Genomic DNA, 26,469 nt, shown 5'->3' on the forward strand with positions numbered 1-26,469 from the left:
CCTAACTCACTCAGAATATCATATTATCATAAATATTATCCCACATCTTCCCTGAAAACATTTATGGATAAAATTCTGTAATCCTATAGATTATAAAATTTACACACAAATCATTTCAAATTTGACTATTTCACATTTTTAAAGCTTTTTTAACAACTTAGAGATTTTGAAATTTCAGAAAGAAGTTGGTGTTCTGTTTTCATTTGTTTTCCTTTTATACACCCCCTCTTGTCTAATATTGCACTTGTTATAATAGAGTTATATCTCCTATATACCCTAACCCATTGCTGCCCTTTTCAGTTTCCAGGAATTAGCACACACCTGAATGGAAAATTTATCAAGTCCACTCACTTATTTGTGTACACACCACAGAATTAAATCTTCTTTGACAATATACAGCACTGTTTGCATTTCACTATAACTTATGTAAATAGGACTTCTGTTGTACCAACAAGCTACAAGATGATCCATCTTGAAAACATTTCCACTAAGCTTCACCATATATATGTATTTGTCTTTCATTTATTGACCTATTTTTATGACTCAGTAGAAGATTTTCATGGATAAGTATGAGACATGTGAAAACTCATTTGGCCATGTTGGGATATGAGTAAACCAAAACGTGGGATAAATGTGTGTGGTAGAGGAGTGGTGAACAGACCTTGTTCTGTGTGAGAGAGAGAAATCAGAGTCAAATCATATTCTGTCTCACAGTGTAACTGAACCCAAGTTGTCTAAAATGGTAATCAGCCTTATAATATTCTCCTAGATTGCTTTTCTTTTTCCTCTGTTTCACTTTTGCCAGCCCCTCACTCATTGTCCCTGCAATTTCTTGCCAAAACAAATTGCCCTCACAAACCTGGTTCTTAGCCTATGATTCATTTTGTTTCCTTTTTTTAAAAAAATTAACATGTAGGGGCGCCTGGGTGGCTCAGTGGGTTAAAGCCTCTGCCTTCAGCTCAGGTCATGATCCCAGGGTCCTGGGATCGAGCCCCGCATTGGGCTCTCTGCTCAGCGGGGAGCCTGCTTCCTCCTCTCTCTCTGCCTGCTTCTCTGCCTGCTCGTGATCTCTGTCTGTCAAATAAATAAATAAAATCTTTTGAAAAAATTAACGTATAATGTATTATTTTGTTTCAGAAGTACAAGTATGTGATTCATCAGTCTTACACAATTCACAGCACTCACCATAACACATACCCTCTCCAATGTCCATCACCCACACACCCCATCCTTCCTATGCTCCTCCTTTCCAATGAATTTCTGTCTCCTGAGATTAAGATTCTCTTATGGTTTGTCTCTCTTTCCGCTTTCATCTTGTTTCATTTTCCCTCTCTTCCCCTATGATCCTGTCTTTTTTACCAAATTCCTCATATTAGTGATATCATATGATAATTATCTTTCTCTGATTAATTTATTTTGCTTAGCTAATACCCTCTAGTTCCATCCACATCATTACAAATGGAAAGATTTCATTTTTGATGGCTACATACTATTCCATTGTGTGTGTGTGTGTGTGTGTGTGTGTGTGTGTGTGTACAAGAGGACCTAGATGTACATCAACTGATGAATGGATAACCTCTGATTTTAAAATTAAACTACAAAAATATCATAGTGAAGTATTTATATATATATATATATATATATATATATATATATATATATAAAACAATATTGTATTTGTGAGATTCAAATATATCTTCAATTTGTCTTTCCAATTAACCATACTATATCTAACCATGGTATTTTTAGGGACATGAAGGTTTTGATTCATCTTTGATTTTTACTAACTGTGAATGAGAATATTTATTATCTTATGACATTTGATGGACACACACAAGAATTTCATTAACACATATAGCTAGAGAAAGTATTGCTAGGTCAGTGGGTATGTCTATACATACATTGCATCCTATTCTTCTATAAAGTACATATATCCTTTAAACTCTTCTCAGTTGGTGAAAATCCCCATTGTTTTACCTTCTTGATTTTACAGCAGCTAAAAAATTAATTTTATAATTTTAAAAAAGGCTGAAATTGTGGTATGAAGCTGTATTTTATTATGATACATTTCTAGTTAAAAATGCATTTCTAGTTTAAAAATATTTCTAATTTACTTGCAATTCTGAATTGAGTAACAGAACATAGTTTTACCTAATGGTTTTTTTATTTATTTATTTTCTATGGAACACATTTTATTTCATTCCTTTGTAGCAGCTTATATCCTCAATGTATTTTGGTTCTTTACATTTTTTCATTGCTTTTTTTCTTTTCTTTTCTATTTATTTATTTATTTATTTATTTATTTATTTATTTATTGGTAACAGGCAAATCAAACCTTCTAACTCTTCAAAACCAGTGGCGTTTCTGATGTTCCCACATAACTGACATTACCAAGACATAATAATGGGAACCAAATGGTGTTTCAAAAATCAGAAATGAAGATTTGATGTTTGTAAGTCATTAGATGCTAATTATTGTCCTTTATGTCCTTTTAAAACATTTTTTCTTTCTTATTTTAATTTTTCAGTGTTCCAAGATTCATTATATATGCACCATACCCAGTGCGCCATACAATATGTGCCATTCTTAATACCCACCACCAGGCTCTCCTACCTCCACAACACTTCCCCTCCAAAATCCTCAGTTTGTTTCTCAGAGTCCACAGACTCTGAGTTTATCTCCCCCTGTGAATTCCCCCACTTCACTTTTCCTTTCCTTCTCCTAATGTCCTCCATGTTATTCCTTATGCTCCACAAGTAAGTGAAACTATCATTATTAAATCTCTCTGCTTAACTTATTTCAACATAGTACTAGAAGACGTAGCAACAGCAATCAGAAAACAAAAAAGAAATAAAAGGTATTCAAGTTGGCAAAGAACTCAAATTCTCTCTCCTTGCAGATGACATGATACTTTATATGGAAAATCCAGAAGACACCACCCACAAACTACTAGAACTCATATAGCAAGTCAGTAATGTGGTAGGATACAAAATCAATGTACATAAATCTGTTGCCTTCTTATACACTAACAGTAAAAATACAAAAAGGGAAATTAGAGAATAGATTCCATTTATTATAACACCAAGAAACATAAGATACTTGGGAATAAACCTAACCAAAGAGGTAAGGGATCTTTACTTGAGGAACTACAGAAAATGCATGAAAGAAACTGAAGAAGACACAAAAAGATAGAAGACTATTATGGACCATGCTCATGAATCAGAATAAACATTGTTAAAATATCTGTACTGCCTAGAGCAATCTATACTTTCAATGCCATTCCAATCGAAATTCCACCAGCATTTTTCAAAGAGCTGAAACAATCCTAAAATTTGTATGGAACCAGAAGATACTCTGAATTGCTAAGGAAATGTAGAAAAAAAACTGGGGGCATCACTTTGCCTGATTTTAAGCTTTACTAAAAATCTATGATTACCAAGACAGCATGGTACTGGCACAAAAACAGACACGTAGACCAGCAGAACAGAGTAGAGAGCCCAGATATGAACCCACAACACTTTGGTCAACTAATGTTTGAGAAATCAGGAAAAAATGTGCATTATTAAAATGACAGTCTCTTCAACAAATGGTGCTGGTAAAACTGGACAGCTATATAGAGAAAATGCTCAGCAGGGAGCTTACTTCCCCCTTCACCCTCTGTCTGCCTCTCTGCCTACTTGATCTCTCTCTCTCTCTGTGTCAAATAAGTAAATAAAATATATTTTTTTAAAAAATCAAAAGCTTCTACACAGCAAAGGAAACAGTCAATAAAATGAAGAGGCAGGCCATGGAATGGGAGATATATTCGCAGATGACAATACAGACAACAGGCCGGTATCTAGGAGCTATAAAGATCTCCCGAACTCAACAATCAAAAACTAGATAATCCAGTCAAAAATGGGCAGAAGACATGAACAGACACGTCTCCATTAAAGATATACAAATGGCTATCAGGCAGATGAAACAATGTTCATCATCATTAGCCATCAGGGAGATTCAAATTACAACCTCATTGAGATATCACATTATACCAGTTAGAATGGCCAAAATTAATAGGACATGAACAACAAGTGTTGGAGAGATGTGGAGAAAGGGGAAACCTCTTACATTGTTGGTGGGAATGCAAATTAGTGTAGCTACTTTGGGAAACAGTGTCTAGATTCCTTAATCTCTAGAGCTCTAAAAATAGAGCTATCCTATGACCCTGCAATTGCACTACTGGGTATTTATGCCAAAGATACAGGTGTAATGAAAAGGGCCATCTGTACCTCAATGTTCATAGCAGCATTGTCCACGGTTGCCAAACTGTGGAAAGAGCCTAGAATATTAATTATATACATGCATAAATATATATATATGTGTGTGTGTGTATATATATATATGGTCATTTTTTCAAATATCTAGCTATTCTATGTATATTCTACCTTTTTTAACCTTTTCTTGGCTTTTTTTTTTCATTTTTAGTGGTAAAACTGAGCTCTTAGACAGTTTTAGAGGGGTTTTATAAACCTAAAAATAAATAAGGAAAAACAAAATGAAAAATTATTAATGCCCTTCAACAGATGAATAAATAAAAAAGATATAGTCCATATATACAATGGAATATTATGCCTCCATCAGAAAGGATGAATACCAATTATCATATCAACATGGATGGGACTAGTGGTGATTATGCTGAGTGAAATAAGTCAGGCAGCAAGAGTCAATTAAAAAATAATTTGTAAAATGATTTACTTATTTTAAAAAGATAGCATGAGCAGATGAGCATCAGAGGGAAAGGGGGAGAATCCCAAGCAGACTTCCTGCTGAATGTGGAGCCTTACACAGGACTTGATCTCACAAACCTGATATCAAGAGTCAGATATCAAGCTGAAATCAAGAGTCAGATTCTTAACAAGCTGAGCCACCCAGGTGCTCCTGAATTTAATAAATTCATTTAATTTGGAGGAAAATAAAATAAGTGGAAGGATTTTATCAAAATGATGGTTCTAGGAAGAGAGAATATGAAACATCACAAGTTTAAAATTAGGAAATAATAATACAAAGAATAATTAAAAACTCAATCTACAGAGGGGTTTTATAAACCTAAAAATAAATAAGGAAAAACAAAATGAAAAATTATTAATTGGAAAATAGAAAAAAAAAAAAAGGTAGACTAGCTGTGTGACCCTACACAAGTATCTGCATCCCTCTGTATTTCCTATTTAAAATTGGGGTAACAATTCTATACAAAGAAAATTAGTAAAACAGTGCCTGGCACATGGAAAAGTGTTGAGTATTGCAGTTGGAACACAGACAAAACAGGAGAGTAGCATGAGGCTGGAGAAGGGTTAACTAGGACCAAATCACACAGAGCCTTGCTGAGAAGAAACATAAGCAAACTAGGTCTATTTAGTGATCCCATTGGCTGTAATAAGGATCACTGGTGGATGTGTGGTGGTGAATGTAAACATACAAGCAGGCCAGAAAGCAATCTTCTTTGGTATGTGGAAAAAAAAAGCAATGTAAATAGTTCTGAGGGTTTGGATAATGTTTATACAGCATCATTATTCTACATGTCTAAAAGCTCAGTTTTACCACTAAAAATGAAAAAAGAAAAGGTTAAAAAAGGTAGAATATACATAGAATAGCTAGATATTTGAAAAAATGAACATATATATATATACACATATACATTTATGCATGTATATAATTAATATTCTAGGAAATATGTTTTATTTAAACTGACTCTGATATAGAAATATTATTCAAATGTCTAATTTATGTAGACTAAACATGTTTTAAGAAAGTCTCCTGACCAAAGAAGCAGCTAGGTCATATTTGTCTCACAGGAGATTTTTTTAATCCATACTCTATGAAGCAAATAGTACTAGTATTACCAGTCATGCTTTATTTTATTTAAGTATAATATTGATTTCATAAACTGTCAAAGAGTACACAAAATACATATTGATATTAGTTATGGAAATTGATTGAACAATGTGTTACTGAAAATAATCTAACTGCATATTAAAAACATTATGAATCTTCAGATCTTTGTTAATTTTGTGTTCTGGTCCATTCTCAGCCATTTCCTACATTACTCTCTATCACAATGTCTACTTCATATCACATTAATCTATTTCACAATGCCTAGTGCTAACAGGTATTTTTCAGGTTCAATTGTGCTGGAATCTGATTGGGATCAGCTGATCAGAGCAGCCAGTAGAAAGTTGGGAGAAATTATCCCCAGTTTAGCGATCAGATTTGCTGTTATGTTACCATTTTAAATTGAATTAATTATATCATAAATAATTGAAGTGACCAGTGACTCTCTTGGCGTAAGGAGAAACACTAGGAAATATATCATCAAAGTCATAATTAGATTGTATTATTCATCTTATATTTGAAAAAAAAGGAATACTATTAATAAATAACAAGGAAAGTAATTCCTAAACTTAACTATCATTTTTGGTTGATTGGGAAAACCTACCTGTTGAAGTGGAGGATGTTGGGAAGTCAATGTCGTCTATCCTTCTGTATACAGTTTACAATGACTATGGGACAAATGTGTACTTTTGATAACTGGAGAGTTTACAAAAAAAATCAAATCAAGTCATGGCTGGAATCTAGGAAGAATTTAGCTTTAAAATGTTTTTATATTTCTACATAATTGAAGATCAGTTTTAAAAAACTAGTGGAGGAAAGAAACAGTGAACCTGGGACAGGAATATGCCAGTGCCTAATAATACCATGCAGCTAAGAATCTTCAGCCTACAAACTATGTGACGCTTCTTTGCCAAAGAAATCTGTCCTTATCCCCCTATTTAAGGAGACTACCTGCTTTTTCTTGGAGTACCTAAAATGGTGTGATATGGGACAATATTTTTCCAAGTGGAGGTCATTTCTCTTCAATTTCCAAAGCTACTATCTCATACTATCTTTGAGTTTTTTTTTAATTTTCTTTAATATTTTTAATTTAAATTCTAGTTAATTAGTTAAATTCTAGTTAGTTAATTTATAGTCTAATATTGGTCTCAGAAGTAGAATTTAATGACTCATCACTTACATATAACACCCAGTGCTCAACACAGTGACCTTCTTAATAACCCTCAGCCATTTAGCTTGTGCCTCACCCACCACACCTCCATCACCCTCAGTTTGTTCTCTATAGTTTTGAATCTCTTATGGTTTGCTTACCTCTCTTTTTTCACTTCACTTATATTCATTTTCAGTTTTTTCTTAATTCCCCATATGACTGAAATCATATAGTATTTGTCTTGTTCTTACTGGCTTTTTCAATTAGCATAATTATTTAAATTATCATAATATAAATAGCTCCATCCACATCACTGCAAATGACAAGATTTCATGCTTTTTTGATGGCTCAGTAATATGACTGTGTGTGTGTGTGTGTGGTGTTGTGTGTGTGTGAGACATCTTCTTTATCCATTCATCAGTCAATGGAAATTTGTACTCTTTTCATAATTTAGCAATTGTTGATAATGCTGCTATAAACATTGGCATGCATGTAGCCTCTTGAAATTAGTATATTTGTGTCCTTTGGGTAAAAAATTATTAGTACACTTTTTAGGTTGTATAATTGTTCTATTTTTAACTTTTTGAAGAACTTTCATATAGTTTCTTAGAGTTGCTGCATCAGTTTGCATTCCCATCAACAGTGTAAGAGGGTTTTCTTTTCTCTGTAACCTTGCTAACACCATTTTTTTTCTTGTGTTCTTAATTTCACCCCTTCTGTCTGGTATGAGGTGGTATCTCATCATTGTTTTTATTTGTATTTCTCTGATGATAAGTGATGTTAACATCAGCTTTTATCATGATGAAGTCCCAATAGTTTTGTTGTTGTTGTTGTTTGTTTGTTTGTTTTGATTTGTTTTCATCTTGTTCCTCTTGTCTTTGGAGACCTGTTTATAAAGAAGTTGTTGTGTCTGAGGTAGAAGAGGTTACTGCCTCTGTTCTTCTCTAGCATTTTGATGGATTCCTCACTCTCATTGAGGTCTTTCATCCATTTTGGGTTTATTTTTGTGTATGGTGTTAGAAAACGGTCCAGTTTCATTCTTATACAGGTGACTATCCAATTTTCCAAATACCACGTGTTGACAAGACTCTCCTTTTTCCATTGGATATTCTTTCCTTCTTTGTCAAAGCTGACTATAAAGCTGAGGGTCCATTTCTGTGTTCTATATTCTGTTTCACTTATCTCTGTGTTTGTTTTGTGCCAGTACCATGCTCTCTTGGTGATCACAGCTGTGTAATACAGCTTGATTTGGAATTGTGATGCCTCCAGCTTTGGTTTTCTTTTCTTTTTTCTCTCTCTCTTTTTCAAAGATTTTATTTGTTTATTTGAGGGAAAGAGAAAGATAGAGAGCATGTAGAGGGGAGGGTCAGAGGAAGAAGCAGACTCTTTGCTGAGCAAGGATCCCAATGTCAGACTTGATCCTGAGATGCCAGGATCATGACCTGAGCTGGAGGAAGTCATTTAACCAATTGAGCCAGCCAGGTGCTCCCAGCTTTTCAACATTCTTTTTCAATGTTTCTGTGGATATTTAGCATCTTCTGTGGTTCCCTACAGATTTTAGGATTACTTGTTACAGCTCTGTGAAAAAAAATGTTGATAATATTTTGATTTCGATTTTCATTTTTTTCCAGTATTTTTTTTAATTTCTTCTTTTATTTCTTGGTTGACCCATCATTGTTTAAAACATGGTGTATAACCCCCATGTATTTGTGCTCTTTCCAGATGTTTTCTTATGATTGAGTTCTAGGTTCATAGCAATGTGGTCAGAAAAAATACATGGTATGATCTTTATGTTTTTGAATTTATTGTGATTTCTTTTGTGACATAGTATTTGTTGTCTTCTGAGGAATATTCCATGCACTCTTGAAAAGAAAGTGTATTCTGTGTTTTACTGTGGAAAGTTTTGAATGTATCTGATAAGTCCATCTGCTCCAGTGTGTCATTTGAAACTGTTGTTTTCTTGCTGAGTTTGGTTTATACGATATGTCCTCTGGTGTAAGTGGGGTATTGAAGTTCCCTATTATTATTGTATTATTATCAGTTCCTTTATCTTTGTTATTAACCTTTTACATATTTTGGAGTTTCCCATGTTAGATGCATAATATTTATAATTGCTGTAACTTTGTGTTGAATTTTCTTTTTATGATTATATAGTGTCACTCTTTATCTCTTGTTATAGTCATTACTTTAAAGTCTACTTTGTCCAATATAAGTATTTGCTACTCTGACTGTATTTTGACATCTACTTACATGATAAATTTTTCTTCATCTTTTCACTTTTTGTTTTTTTATTTAAATTCAATTATACATAAACAATGAATCTTGGTACATGACATCCAAAACTAATGTTGTATGATATGTTGACTAACATAACACAATAAAAAAAGAAATGCACCAATTAAAAATTTAATTAGCTAGTGTATAGTACATGATTAGTTTTGATGTAATGTTCCAATGATTCATTATTTGCTAATAACACCCAGTGTTCATCACATCATTTGCCCTTTTTAATGTCCATCACCCATGGACATGTTACCCATGTTACCTTTTTTTTTTAAATGAATTTAATTATTTTCAGCATAACAGCATTCATTACTTTTTCACCACACCCAGCGCTCCATGCAATCCATGTCCTCTATTATACCCACAACCTGGTACCCTAACCTCCCACCCACCCGCCACTTCAAACGCCTCAGATTGTTTTCCAGAGTCCATAGTCTCTCATGATTGACCTCCCCTTCCAATTTACTACAACTCCCTTCTCCTCTCTAACACCCCTTGTCCTCCATGATATTTGTTATGCTCCACAAATAAGTGAAACCATATGATAATTGACTCTCTCTGTTTGACTTATTTCACTCATCATAATCTCTTCCAGTCCTGTCCATGTTGCTACAGAAGTTGGGTATTCATCCTTTCTGATGGAGGCATAATACTCCATAGTGTATATTAACCACATTTATCTTATCCATTCATCTGTTTACCCATGTTACCTTATCCCCCCATTCCCCTCCCTTTCTGCAACACTCAGTTCTTTCCAGGAATCAAGAGTCTTTATTATTTTTCCACTTTTATTTATTTATTTATTTATATTTATTTAGATTTTTTTAATTTATTTGACACAGAGAGAGAGATCATAGGTAGGCAGAGAGGGAGGAGGAAGCAAGCTCCCTGCTGAGCAGAGAGCCCAAGTGGGACTTGATCCCAGGACCCTGGGATCATGACCTGAGCCAAAAGCAGAGGCTGAACCCACTGAGCTATCCAGGTGCCCCATTTTTACACTTTTAATCTGCAGATGTATTTCAAGCTGAAATGAGTCTTGTATAGGCACCATATAGATGGATCTTGTTTTTCTCTCAATTCTGTCATCCTGTGTATTTTGATTGGAGTTTTTAGGCCATTTAGAGTCAAAGTCACTACTGATCAATATGTATTTATTACAATTTTATTACTTGCTTTGTGATTGTTTCTGGTGATTTTCTTTGATCCTTTCTTACATTGCTCTTTCATAGTTTGCTTCTTCTATAGTGATATGCTTGGATTTTTTCCTTCTTATTCTGTACATATTTAATAGTGGCTTTTATTTTGTGATTACTGTTAGGTTTGTTTCTAACATAATCTTCATATAATGGTCTATATTAAGCTGATGGTCATTTAAGTTTGAACCCATTCTTTATTTTCCCCTCCATATTTTAGGTATATGGTATCATATTTTATATTATTTATTTTGTGAGTTCCTAGACATTTTCCCCAAATTTGTAACTTTCATTCTTCTTGTATATCCCAATTTCATATTACCCCTCTCTGCCTTCAGTTCATGTCATGATATCAGGGTCCTGTGATCAAGCCCCACATCAGGTTCTCTGCTAAGCAGGGAGCCTGATTTCCCCCTCTCTCTGCCTGCTTCTCTGCCTACTTGTGATCTCTCTCTCTCTGTGTCAAATAAATTAATAAAATCTTTCTTAAAAAATAATGTTTTGTAAACACAATCTCAAAGCCAGATGCAATGATGAAATAGATCATTTGATTTGGTTAGATTAATAAAGCCCATGTACAAAATATTACCACCAAAAACATTTTTAAAAAGTAGATAACTGCCCTTATATCTGAAAAGCATGGGATTGATCATTTCTAAGTTCTCCAATATATGGTAAGCTTAATGAAAGCAATAAAGATCAATAAATATAGGGGTAAAAGTAATAAAAAGACTGCTCACACAAAAGCAAGGCTAATCATTCATATACACTTTAATACTTACCCAACCTCACTGTAAAGTAGGTCCATGCACTTTAAGGTAATGAAACCTTCTTTTCCTATCATAACAGTAAAGAAAGATCTTCCCAGGTAAAGTCAGAATAAGAGTCTGTGTCTTTTTAGTTTTTGTTACAACGTTGATAATAAGTGAGGCAAAACTATAAAGTCCATTTCTTTCCTTTTTTTATTTTTAGCTCTATTCCCAGGGTACTAACCCAATCAATAGAGAATCACTTTAGAACAGTGAAAAAGCAAGGACAGAATCCCATGGTTCTTAGTGCAGTCTGTCCAGACAAAATTTTGTATAAGATCATGTTCTGCAGCTGAAAGAATCTGATGATGGTTAAACTTTACTTGCTCTGAATCTTTTTATGCCTCCTATTTTGTTTTGAAACCATAGTTGAATGATTATAATTCTGTAAGTATTCATTTTCTCATCTTCAAAGAGTGTGTGATAATATGTTTCATAGCTCAGAGGAGTTAACACAGGTGAAGTGGGCGGAGTACTATGAAAATTAGCTGTCAGTATTACCCTCTGAAAGTCCACAAAAAGAGATACAGAAAGGAGGATACCTCATTAAACCAACCGTCTACTATCCACAGGACTTTGATATGTCTCCTCCTCTAATTAACTGAGACATGAAGTCCGTTTAAATAAAGAGAAGCACTCTGAAGGAGAAGGTTGAAGTAAAACTTCTGCAAAAGCTTTTGATGGTGACCATTAATGATACAGGCAAGTCTAAGTCTGAACATATAAGACATTCTAACATAAACTTTAGAAGCGAGGCCACTTGTGTTCGAATTCTGCCTGTATCCTGTGTAGTTTGCATGAGACTAGTTTTTTAAGCTGTCCACAGGCCCATTCTATCCATCTAATGTGTTGTTTTTAGCATGAATGTAAGTCATATTTAATAACACATAAGAAAAACCTTAGAATGAAGCTGGTATACATTCTTAGGCAATATCTTACTTTCCCAAAGTGCATTTTAGAAACTGAGATTCATTCTTGCCTTTGGCTGCCTGCCAAAATGCACGTTTTCTCAGATTCATGCATTTAAAACAAAAGAAAGCAAAACAAACAAAACAAAAGGAAAAAACCACACACCTATCTGATACTTAGAAGGAACAAAGTGGAAGAAGATGATGGTTAATAAATCCTCCTCCAGAGGATATATGGATCTGACCTTTCAGCTATTTAAAACCAAAGGTAAACAGTTAACATTACAATTATTATGAACCAAGAAATTTCAAGGAAGTGAAGAGAGGCCAGGGCTTGTTCCATTATTGGCCCAGGTATGGAGGCCAGGGTGTATTAGGCTGTTGGAAGTGTGCTGATATTTCAAAGGAAAAAAGATAGCTTTTTTCCTGCAGCAAAACACTTCTAAAAATGCAATGATAATGCAGGGAATTTCTTAGTACCAGTTATAGCTTTTATATTTTCTTTTGTAATTAACTCAGATATGCATAATCTTTTTATTTCAAAACACAAAACACCTTGTTCATACTCTCTGAGGCAAAACAAAACAAAAACAAAAAATGGAAAAAAAACCCTCAATTGTAAACTTCTTCTAAGTCTTTAGTTACCAGAACAGTTTGCTTTAACACTAGAGTTCAGAACACATGCAACAGTATTGCAGTGAGTGGGAAAAAGAAAAAAAAAAAAAGCAGATACCAGTTGGGCACAGACAGGTACATACTATCTTCTGGCTGCTTTTGGAAGCTGAATTGAATAAAATTGTATCTACAATTTTATCTGAACCTTGATTTAACTTTTATTATTCAATAGGACATTCAAACCATCTTCTTTCTCTTAATTTATTTTGCATTTTCTCTTTCTATCTCATAGTTACTGAAAGGACATTTAATCTGGACCTTTGTTAAATAACTCATAGGTATACTATTTAAAACAATACACTCTTTTCTTAATTCTTTCTCAAAAACCAAACCAAACCAAACCAAACAAACAAACAAACAAAAAACACCTTCCTGTCAAAAGTTACCAAACATAAATAATGGTTAAGTTCTCAAAAATACCAATGTTAAATGCCATTCTTTTTAAAGAGTGATACACTCATTAAAGTGATACACTTTATAAAGAGTGATACACATTTGCTTTCAGTGTAGACATCTAAAGGTTTAACCACTTGGTTTATGTCCTGCAACTCTGCAGATGCCTATTCCATATCCTGTCTGCACATCTTTGCTGTAAAGCATTCTACCTACAAAATCTTCAGGCTGCCAAGGCCTTCTTTGTTCATACTACATTTCTGACTTTTGGGAACTTCTATTTTCTTGTCTCTTATATGGTATTGTTATTTAAAGGAATAATCATTTAATTTCCCCTATTCTATATCCAAATCACTGTGATTTCCTCAGAATTCCTGAAGCATTTAGTGTCTGATGCATTTGGTCCCATAAAAACTATTCTACATGTATATTAGAATTGTGTGGTAGGAATATATTATGTCCCATTTTGTTAAATAAAGTACAATTCAGAATAAACAACTGTAAGATAAATAACTGTGTCTCTAATGAAAAATTGAGGTTGCTGTTGAGAACTTATTTGTTTGCTGAAATCTCCAAAGTAGACTTTAATATAGAAGTGAAGCACCACATCTGGGTGGCTCAGTCAGTTGAGTATTGGCATCAAATCCTAGCATGCATAGTTAAAACATCTCATTTGACCTCATTACTGAACTTCTGATTCAGCATGTATGGAATGAAACCCCAAAATCTGCATTTCTAGCGAGTTTTCAAGTCATTCTGATATTGTTTCCCAAGGGCCACATACTTTGTGAATCTCTGGTCTAGCTGAGTAGAGATGTTGTGAGGGAAAAAAAAAAAAAACATTTTCCGTAAATCCCAAGGGGAGCTCACAGACATAAAGAACAAAAGGTGCACATTGACCTTGGGTAATAGAAGACCATTTGCAAAATATTTCTTTTTTTTTTTTTTTTGCTGATTGCTTAGCCAATTTTATGACAAATGATATGAGATGGGGTAAAAGAAAACATAGGTAGATGTAATTGGAAGATAGCATGCATTAAATACCCTTTAAGGAAGTATAAAGGTGATGAAGGAGAAACTAAAATGATACCCAGATAAATAGAAGATTTTGTTCATAGTATGATTTTAAACAATGTTATACATTAATTATATGTTAATAAAACTGGGGCAAATGTAATCACCAAAATTACTTTTAGTTATCTTCTATCTTGAAAGTGTACTTTGGAGTTTCCAGCAATCAAAATAAGTTCTTAGTAACAAAATCAACTTATTTCCTCTGGTAATCCAATTATTTAACATAAACATTTTCACCCTGGATTTATGCCTTAATTATTCAAGAAAAAAAAGAACATAATATTTTCCTACCAAACAATTCTAGAGAAAAATTCTTTTCAAGTTAAGAATTATGCAATATACTAACTAGATGTAATTTATTTTAAAAGCTGAATTCAGGATGCCTGGGTGGCTCAGTGGGTAAAGCCTCTGCCTTTCAGATCAGGTCATGATCCCAGGGTGCTAGGATTGAGCCCTGCATTGGGAATCTCTGTTCAGCAGGGAACCTGCTGCCCCCTCTCTCTCTCTCTGCCTGCCTCTCTGCCTACTTGTGATATGTCTGTCAAACAAATAAATAAAATCTTAAATAAATAAATAAATAAAAGCTGAATTCTACATATTTTTCAATGTATTAATATGTTCCATGAACCACAGTGAACTGCATTGTATTTTGATCATATTGTGATCACATATAATGATTTTAGTAGAATATGAGTTTACCGTATTTTTTTTTCACAGAGCGTATATATTTACAAAAAATCAATGCAAGCATTTTTGCTGAATTTTTGTATGTTTATCTGAATAATGGAATTTCAAACTTCAGGAGACAGGGAAAACTAGAGAGCAAACCCCTGGGGTGGAAGTTTTATCAAGAATAAGACAAAAAAAGTTTTAGTTGAAAATCAATAATAGTTTAGGAAACACATTTTTGCAATTAATAAATTAATGGTTTTAGATTAGACATTTAAAATACAAGATGAAATTCAGGATCTACTTAATATGGCCTCATAATGGAATCTTGCATAAGATATCTCTTCTGGATGTCACTAATATGTAAATTAAAAGAGTCATACTAAAGGACATCTAGCATTTCCAATTTATGACTGCACTGCAACTTTCTAAGGAGAGAACCCCTTCTCTCAGCAAAAAGATAAGGGATAGGTGAGCTTGGTGGAAAATCACAGGAGCGTTTACAGTTCTCAGGTATGTAGATGATGGGGTAACCCATAGAGAATGGAGACAATGAAGAAAATAAAAAAAGAAAAGGAAAGCTGGCCAATCAGGTTTAAATCAGAAGGTGACAGGGCGCCTGGGTGGCTCAGTGTGTTAAAGCCTCTGCCTTCGGCTCACCTCATGATCCCAGGATCCTGGGATCTCTGCTCCTCAGGGAGCCTGCTTCCTCCTCTCTCTCTCTCTCTGCTTGGCTGTCCACCTACCTGTAATCTCTGTCTGACAAATAAATAAATAAAATCTTAAAAAAAATAAGGTGAGTTTGTTGCCTTGCATAATTAAATGGGACATGTGGCTACAAATATGATTCAATGGAACAATTCCTGAAAGGCAAAAGCAAGAATGTTGGAGGATCTGCTGAGAAGATAAAAAACTTTCAACACATATAAAATATAAATGAATATTTCGCTGCACAATTCAAAAAGATCAGTTCTATGCATACATCGGTTTTAATCAACAAAATGGAAAAAAAAGGATTTTTTGTGTTCCTGATAACTACCTAATTTTTTTTAACAAATTTGAGTTTGATAAAATTTGAGTTTTAACTCAACATTTGAGTTTTAATGTGAGCAGCTGTTATGCATGGCAGGTGGTACAGGATAAGTTTTAAAAATGGATAAGATCATGACTTATGTAAAAATTAAAAAAAATTGGTAAAAGATTTTATTAGTGAATGAGGGAACTGGTAAGATATTGCATGAGGCTCAGAAGAAAAATTACAGATATCATAAACATGAATACAGATAAAGAATGCTGAAATTAATTTACAAACAAATACAAAATTGGTCTGAATACAGAGCAATAGTCAACAGCATTCCTTAGAAATGTACCTGATTAGTGTTTTATGAACAAGAATAATTTATATTATTAAAATTTACAACAATTCATGGATTACAAAACAGCTCAAAGATAATACAATGTAATGATCCACACAAAGAGAAAGAAGGAAATAAAGAAAGAAAGGAAGAAAGAAATAAAAGAAGGAAGGAAGGAAGAAATTTAAAATATGAAGAAAAAATATCCTTTGATAGTCTCTCAAAATTTCTTGACTCAGGCATAATGAAGGAGATTGGGTAAATAGAAGAAATGTTGTTTGTTGAAGACCTTGTTAATGAATTAGACTAGGTGTTTCTTCATTTGTTTGTTGGCTTTTGTTTTATTTTGTTTTTGTGGAGCCCGATGCAGGGTTTTAAACAATGACTCTGAATCCAAGAACTGAGCTGAAATCACGTGTAAGACACTTCACTGACTGAGCCACCCAGGGACCTGGCTGGGTATTTTTACATGATTTACAAATCATTCACTTCAGTAAGATAAGAAAGTTCATTCTGTACATTGAATAAACTAATACTCAGATAATTAAGAATCAAAAAGCTAGTAAATGAGTAAGATGAAATTTATATTTGGGACTGATTGCTCACATTCTATGGCTTTCCTCTTTACTTATCACAATATACTTTATAAAAAACTCCACCTTAGTGAAATGCAGAGTGCAGTTCTTGATCTGGATAGGTGGATGAAGTAGATGATTTGGAATGGACTGACACTCCTTTCAGTCACATGGCAGTGTGATCAACAGTGGTTCCCTGATGCAATGGAGGCTTTCTTGTAGCAGTTTCATGCGATCTTAAATATTTTGATAGATGCATATGACAGGAAGAGAAAGGGATATTAAGAAAATGCAATAGTAAATTGTCCTCATCTGAGTCTTAAGTTGCCTACTTTATTTTGTTTAATTTAATTTTATTTTTAAGTGTTCCAAGATTCATTATTTATACACCACACCCAGTGCTCCATGCAATACATGACCTCCTTAATACCCACCACCAAGCTCACCCATACTCCACCCCCTCCCTTCCAAAACCTTCTGTTTTTGTTGTTGTTGTTTTTCTTTTTTCATTTTTTTCTCAGAGTCCACAGTATCTCATGGTTTGTCTTCCGCTCTGATTTATTTTTTAAAGTAAATGATTCAAATATAGAAAAATGGACAACTTCACCTCTAGGAGCATATTTTTCCTCATGGGCTTCTCCGATGTTAGGGGAATCCAGGTCTTACATGCAATGTATTTTTGCTAATTTACCTGGCAGCTCTACTGGGGAATCTTCTCATCATCACCCTTACCACCAAGGATCATCAGCTCCACACCCCTATGTACTTTTTCTTAAAGAACTTGTCCTTTCTGGATCTCTGCCTCATTTCCATCACTGTCCCCAAATCCATCATGAACTCTCTAATGAATCACAACACAATTTCATTACTTGGATGCATTTCACAGGTGTTTTTCTTCTTTCTCTTAGCCAGAACAGAGGTAGCACTACTCACAGTCATGTCCTATGACCGCTATGTTGCTGTCTGCCATCCTCTCAGATATGACAACATCATGGGCCACAGAGCCTGTATGCAGATGGCCACCACTTCATGGGTCAGTGGAAGTCTCAATGCAATTCTTCATAAAGCTTCTACCTTTTCCATACGCATGTGTGGGCTTCCTGAAATTCATCAGTTCTTCTGTGATGTCCCACAACTGCTCTCTCTTGCCTGTTCATATAACATTGGGGAATTAGTAGCCATTGGGATCAGTCTAGTGTTAGATTTTGGCTGTTTTGTGTTTATTGATATTTCTTACATTTATATATTTTCCACTGTGCTGAGAATGCCTTCCAGAGAAGGAAGGTACAAAGCCATATCCACATGCCTGCCTCACCTCCTTGTTGTGACTCTGTTTCTCTCTTCTGCCTTTTTTACCTATTTACATCCCTTACCCAAATATCCATCATTCTTAGACTTGCTAGTTTCTGTATTATATACTGTGGTACCACCTACTATGAACCCCCTCATTTATAGTCTGAGAAATAAAGATATGAAGATGGCACTAAGGAATTGATAAAGAACATATACAATGTATCAATATAAAGAGTTAATATCACAGACATCATGATTTATGCATTCATTGACATAATCATATGAACAATGCATTGTATAGTCTGGTAATAATATAGATATGTAGAGTACAAATTATCATTAAAATATCTCATTGTATTCATTGAAGTGATACTAAGAAGCTTCCTCCTTGTCCAGACCAAGTGGATGGCAAAACCAGAATGGTTCTTCTAGGGATTGGAAAGATGCATTCTTTTATATGTCATACTAATGGGCATTCCTTTTCCTGTGACAAATGCTGAAATGGACAGCCTGTAGGGATGTGAGAGATAAGCTTTGCTCTCCCAGACAAACCAATTGTATGGTAACTCTTAGGAAAATCAATATTCAACATGTCACATAAAAAATGTATAATGCATTCTCAAATAAAAGAAAATAGACAAAGGTAGGTGATATCTGTATAGCATTGTGAATGTATTAAATGCCAATAAATAGCACATGTTTGGTGTTTAATATTAAGTTATGCTGGTTTCATCTAACAAGGAAAAAGAAGGGAAAAAAAGTATTATGTTTTCCATCTGTCTTCCACTCTTCTAACTCAGGCTTTATATATGGCATTTTCTGACATTACTTGTGTCCTTGAAATCTAGTGAGAAGTCAAAGATATAAAAAAATGTATCTTTGTTGTATAGAGATACATATGCTTATAGTAATATTTTTCAAGTCTTTATTTAAATTCCAGTCACTTAATGTACAGTGTAATATTAGTTGAATGTGTAGAATTTAGTGACTTAACACTTATATACAATAAATGGTGATTATAAGTGCCCTCCTTAATTCACATCACCAATTTAACCCATTCCCCCATCCACCTCCCCTATGGTAACTGTAAGTTTATTCTCTATAGTTAAGATTCTGTTTCTTGGGGAGGGGGAGGAAGCAGAAGAAATCCAGTAAGACATCCCTTAACTATAGCGGGTTTAAAGTAATATTAAGATAAGCTTCAGCAGAAAAAAATTATAAACCCTTATCCAGAATTAACAAAAAGAAAAGAAAAAAAGACTCAAGTAAAAAAAAAAAAAAATAGACCACAAGTGGGAGAGGAGAAGTAAAAACCAACAAACAACTGCAGGAAAATACTTTGAAAAACTATATGCCAAAAAATCAGACAATCAAAAAAAAAAAAAAAAGAAGAAGAAGAAGAAGGATAAATTCCTGGAAACATATACACTAACACAACTGAAAAGGGAAAAAGGGAAGAAACAGAGAAAGTGATTGGGCAAATACCAGCAAAGATATTGAATCAGTAATTTAAAAGAAAAAAAAAAAAAAAAAACCTCTCAACAAACAAAATCCAGGGCCAGAGGGCTTCACAGGAGAATTGTACCAAATACTTAAAGAAGTTAATACCTATTCTTCTCAAACTATTCCAAAAAATAGAAATGGAAGGGAAACTTCCTAATTCATCTTATGAGGCCAGCAGTACTCTGATTCCAAAATAAGACAAAGGCTTTATTAATAAAAAGAAGTTCAGGACAATATCCTTGATGCACATGGTCTCAAAAATACTCAACAAAATACTGACAATTCCAGAAGTATATTAAAAGAATCATTTCCGGGGTGCCTGGGTGTCTCAGTGGGTTAAAGCCTCTGCCTTCGGCTCAGGTCATGATCTTAGGGTCCTGGAATCGAGCCCCACATCAAGCTCTCTGCTCAGCAGGGAGCCTGCTTCCCTTCTTCTATCTCTGCCTGCCTCTCTGCCTACTTGTGATCTCTTTCTGTCAAATAAATAAAAATTTAAAAAAAAGAATCATTCCCCATGATCAAGTGGGATTTATTCCTGTGCTGCAAGTGTTGTTCCATATTCATAAATCAGAGGATGGGATACACCACATTAGTAAAAGAAAGGATAAGAAACTTATGATCCCTTCAACGGATGCAGAAAAAAAATGATAAAATACTTCATCAATTCATTATAAAAACCCTCAACAAATTAGGGATAAATGAAAAAAGAAAAACCTGAACGTAATAAACACCATATATGAATAACCTCACAGCTATTAAATCCTCAGTGGGGAAAATCTGAGAGCTTTTCCTCTAGGTTCAGAAACAATACAGGCATTCCACTCTCACGACTTTATTTATTTAATATAGTGTTGGCATTCCTAGCACAGCAATCAGACAACAGAAAGAAATAAAATCATCAAAATTAAAGGAAAAGGTCAAACTTTCACTGTTTGCAGATAATGATACTCTATATAGAAAACCAAAAAATTGCTAGAACTGATACACAAATGCAGTAAATTCACAGATACAAAATCAGCATACGGAAATCTGTTGCTTTTCTATACACCAATAATGAAGCAGCAGAGATATAAATCAAGGAATCAATCCCATTTACAATTGCACCAAAACCCATAAGATACATAGGACTAAACCCAATCAAAGAGGTAAAAGATCTGTATTGTGAAAACTATAAAATGCTGTTGAAAGAAATTGAGGAGGACAGAATGAAATGGAAAAGCCTCCCAATATCATGCTATGGAAAACCCAAATGTCCATTGGCTGATGAATGATAAAAAAGATGGTGTATGCATCCATATATGCATACACCATCTTTGTCTTATCTTATCTTATCTTATCTTATTCTTTGCATTTGGATAAATCATATATATATATATACATGCAATGGAATATTACTCATAAAAAGAATAAAATTTCACCATTTGCAACAATGTAGACAGAGTTAGAGAATATTATGCTAAAGGAAAAGTCAGATAAAGACAAATATCACATGATTTTACTCGTACATGGAATTTAAGAAACAAAAGAGATGACCATACTTTAAAAAAAAAGAGGCAAATCAGGAAACAGACTCAGCTCTAGAAAATACACTGAGGGTTTAACAGTGGACAGATGTGCAGGGGAATGGGTTAAACAGGTGATGGTGTTAAGGAGGGCAATTGCAGTGGTGAGCCCCGGGTGTTGTATGTAAGTGATGAATCACTAAATTAGTTGCAGTTGTAAATTTTAGTCATTTTAAAAAGGTATGTATAGTACCCAGTGCTAATCAAAAGGGTACTCCTTAATCTCCATCACCTATTTAACCCATATTATACCAATCTCCCTTCTGGTAACCACAAATATATTATCTAGAGTAAAGAATATCTTCCTTGGTTTGCGTTTCTCTTTCTCTCTCTCTCTCCCTCCCTCTCTCTCTTTACATCTATTTTCCTTTGTTTTTTGTTTTATAATTTAAAAATATATATTTTTATATTTTTTATATTTAAGAATACATACATTCTTTATATATAAAGAAGATATGTAAGATATATAAATCTATATAAATTCATATTTATATTAGTTTATATATAATATATCATATTATGTATTATTATATATTTACATTATATAATTATTATATATAATTTTATTATTACAATAATATTTTATTATATTATATATAAATAATTGTTATATAATTATATTATTATTGTATATAATTAATTATACATTATACATTATATATTATTAAATATATATTAATCGCATATAATAAATATTAATCATTATATTAAATAATCAATCAACAATTGATAACTAAATAATGTGTTGATAAAATATTAATTAATATTAATATGTTATATATTATATGCTAATTATGTATAATAATTATAAAAATTTATATGCTGTATAATTATATAATATATAATCATATTATTATGTTATATTAATATAAATTTATATTGATTAAGTATAATATAAAATATAAAAATAAAACTAAATACTTATATAGTTTTATATGAATATATAAATATATAAAGTATAAAAACAATAAATATATAATATAAAATATGTAATATAATATATAACATATAATAGTACATATAATTGTGATATATATAATTATATAAATACATAACATATAAATATATATTTATATATTATATATAATAAATATATAAATATAAATATTGTGTATTTATGTATTTTATAATTTATGTATTATATACTATATAAATATAAAATAAAAATATGAATTATATAAAATATTATATGAATATATATTTATATTATATATGTATATATATATTCCTTATATATATATATATCTTCTTTACCCATTCTTCCTTTAATGAACATTTTGGATATTTCTATCATTGACTATTGTTGATAATGCTGCTATACACATCCAGGTGCCATGTGTCCCTTAAAGTCATTATTTCTGTGTCCTTTGGGTAAGTACTTATTTGTGCAATTTCTGGACTTTAGTATAGTTTTAGTTTTAACATTTTAAGTAGCCTGCATATTGTTTTCCAGAGTGGCTGTGTCAGCTTGTATACTATCAACAGGATAAAGGGGTTCTGCTCTTTCTGCAGCCTAATCAACACCTATTGGTTATGGATTGTTAATTTTAGCCATTTTGACACAAGTAACATATCATTATAGTTTTGATTTTCATTTCTCTGGTGATTAGTGATGTTGAGAATCTTTTCATGTGTTTGATGGCCATCTGGATGTCTACTTTGGGAAAAAAATGTATTTGTGACTTCTGCCTATTGAATTGATTGTTGTGTGTATGTGTGTGTGTGTACGTGTGTGTGTACGTGTGTTGACATGAGAAGTTTTTAAAGATTTTTGGATAACCCTTTATCAGATATGTCATTTGCAAATATCTTCTCCCATTCCATAGGCTGCCTTTTAGTTTTGCTGATTGTTTTCTTATGATGAAGTCCAAATAGTTTATTTTCTCTTTTGATTACTTTAAGCAGGAGAATTATCTAGTGAGAAGTTGATATAGCCAATATCAAAGAGGTTATTGCCTGTGTTCTTCTTGAGGATTTTGATGGCTTCCCACCTCACATGTAGGTTTTTAATCCATTTTTAATTTATTTTTGTATGGTATAAGAAAGTGTCCAGTTTCTTTGTTTTGCATCTTACTGTCCAGTTTTCCCAACACCATTTGTTGAAGACATTATCTTTTTTTTTTCCATTGCATATTCTTTCTTGCTTTGTCCAAGATTAATTGACCATCAAGTTTTGGGTTCACTTCTGGATTTTCTATTCTGTTCCATTGATTTATGTGTCTATGTCCACAGTGTCTTTTTCACTACAAATTTGTAATATGACTTGAAGTACAGAATTGTGATGCCCCCAGATTTGTTTTTCATGTTCAAGTCTCCTTTGGCTATTTGAAGTCTTTTGTGGTTTCATACACATTTTAGGACTGTTTGTCCTACCTATGTGAAAAATTCTGGTTATATTTTGATAGGTGTTGCATTAAATGTGCATATTTATTTTTCAATACAGACATTTTAACAATATTTGTTCTTTTAACACGTGAGTATAATTTCATCATATTCTCTCTTTTCTTGTGTCCACTTCAATTTCTTTCATCAGTGTTTTTTTAGTTTTCAGAGTATAGATATTTTACCTCATTATTTAAGTTTATTCCTTGCTATGTTATGATTTTGGTAAAATTAATGGGATAGATTGCTTGATTTCTTTCTCTGCTGCTTCTGAATTGGTGTATAGAAAGGAAACAGATTTCTATATGTTGATTTTGTATCTTGTGACTTTATTGTATTTGTGTATCAGTTCTAGCAATTTTTTTTGGTGGAGTCATATATATACTTAGATTGTATAATGTTATCTGCAAATAGTGTAAGTATGACTTCTTCCTTCTTTCTGTTGTCTGATTGCTGTGCTAGAACTTCCCATACTATGTTAAATAACAGTGGTGAGAGTGGCTGTCCCTTTCTTATTCCTAACTCCAGAGGAGAGGCTCTGTTTTTCTCCACTGAGAATTATATTTGCTGTAGGGTTTCATATATGGTCTTCATTATATTGAGGTATATTCCCTCTAATACTATATTGTTGAGGGTTTAATTGAGAGGATCTTGTTATACTTATCCTTTCTTTCATTAATTCAGTTATCCCATTGATTTTGTAATATTATATCACATGTGCAGTCCAGAAATTAATCCCACTTGATTTTGGTGAATGATTATTTTAATGTATAGTCAGATTAAATTTGTTAATATTTTATTGAGAATTTCTGCATCCATGTTCATCGGGGATATTAGCCCGTTGTTCTGTTTTTTAGTGAAGTCTTTGTTTGTTTTGTTATCAGGGTAATGCTGGTCTCATGGGATGAATTTGGAAGTTTTCTGTCTATTTCTGTTTTTTAGAAAAGTTTGAAAGAATAAGTTAAGTCTTCATTAGATGTTTGGTAGAAATCACTTGTGACCCCATCTGGCAGTATAATTTTTCTGTTGAGAGATTTTTTTATTACTGATCCAATATGTTTGCTGTTACTAGTCTGTTAGGTTTTTCTATTATTGTTTTCCTTTTCAGTTTTGGTAGTTTATATGTCTCTAGGAACTCATCCATTTCTTCCAGATTGTCCAATTTATTCTTGTATATTTTTTTCATAATATTCTCTTATACTTGTTTACATTTCTTTTTTTAAATTTAATTTTATTTTTCAGTGTTCCAAGAGTCATTGTTTTTTTTGTTGTTGTTGTTTGTTTGTTTTTGTTTTTGTTTTTGTTTTTGGTGTGAGAAGAATACCTGTATTTTTAAATTTAATTTTATATTTTCAGTGTTCTGAAATTCATTGTTTATGCACCACAGCCAGTGTTTCATGCAATACATGCCCTCCTTAATACCCACCACCTGGCTCACCTATTCCCCCACCTCTTTCTCTTCCAAAACCCTCAGTTTTTTCCTCAGAGTCCACAGTCTCTCATGGTTTATCTCCCCCTCTGGTTTCCCCCAATTCATTTTCCTTTCCTTCTCCTAATGTCCTCCATGTTATTCCTAATGCTCCACAAATAAGTGAAACCATATGATAATTGATTTTCTCTGCTTATTTCACTCAACATAATCTCCTCCAGACCCATGCATGCTGATACAAAAGTTGGGTATTTATCCTTTCCGATGGAGACGTAGTATTCCATTGTATATATGAACCATATTTTTATCTATTTGTCTGTTAAAGGACATCTTGTCTCTTTCCAGTTTGGTGATTGTGGCCATTACTGCTATGAACACTGGGATACATATGGCCCCTCTTTTCACTACACCTATATATTTGGGGTAAATACCCAGTACTGCAATTGCAGGGTCATAGAATATCTCTATTTTTAATTTCTTAAGGCATCTCCATTCTGTTTTCCAAAATGGCTGCACCAGCTTGCATTCCCATGAACAGTGTAAGAGGGTTCCCCTTTCTCACATCCTCTCCAACACTTGTTGTTTCTTGTCTTGTTGATTTTGGCCAACACCAACTGGTGTAAGGTGTTATCTCATGTGGTCTTGATTTGAACTGCCCTGATGGCTAATGATGGTATATATATATATATATATATATATATATATATATATATATTTTAACGCATCTCCAAAGGCAAAGGAAACAAAAGTGAAAATGAGCTTTTGGGACTTCATCAAGATAAAAACCTTCTGCACAGCAAAGGAAACATTTACCAAAACAAAGAGAGATGGGGCTCCTGGATGGCTTAGTGTGTTAAAGCCACTTCCTTCTATTCAGGTCATGATCCCAGGGACCTGGGATCGAGCCCCATATTGGGTTCTCTGCTTGGCGGAGAGCCTGCTTCCTCCTCTCTCTCTGCCCGCTTTTCTGCCTACTTGTGATCTCTGTCTGTGAAATAAATAAATAAAGTCTTAAAAAGAAAAAGCAAAAAACGAAGAGGCAACCCATGTAATGGGAGAAGATATTTGCAAATGACAGTACAAAGGGCTGATATCCAAGATCTATAAAGAACTCCTCAAACAACACCCAAAAACCACATAATCACCTCAAAAAATAGGCAGAAGACATGAACAGACACTTATCCAAAGAAAACATACAAATGGCTAGTAGTTGTTTACATTTCTGTAGCTTTATTTGTCATTTTTCCTTTCTAATTCATGATTTTGTTGTTTGGGTCCTTTATTCTTTCTGAAAATTCTTGCTAGGGGTGTATGTATTGTTTATTTTTTAATTAAATAGCTCTTGGTT

General features: G+C 33.2%; 1 protein-coding gene across 1 annotated transcript; it reads left to right on the forward strand.

Annotated features, from left to right (window-relative positions):
* Positions 1-17,545: 17,545 nt before the first annotated feature.
* Positions 17,546-18,447, forward strand: LOC116585738 (olfactory receptor 14A16-like). The gene is given in 2 exon segments (XM_032335000.1): positions 17,546-17,621; positions 17,624-18,447. Coding segments are annotated over 2 exon segments (900 nt in total).
* The last annotated feature ends 8,022 nt before the right edge of the window (positions 18,448-26,469 follow it).

This window comes from Mustela erminea, chromosome 3 (genome assembly GCF_009829155.1).
Source record: "Mustela erminea isolate mMusErm1 chromosome 3, mMusErm1.Pri, whole genome shotgun sequence".
Taxonomy (NCBI): Eukaryota; Metazoa; Chordata; class Mammalia; order Carnivora; family Mustelidae; genus Mustela; species Mustela erminea.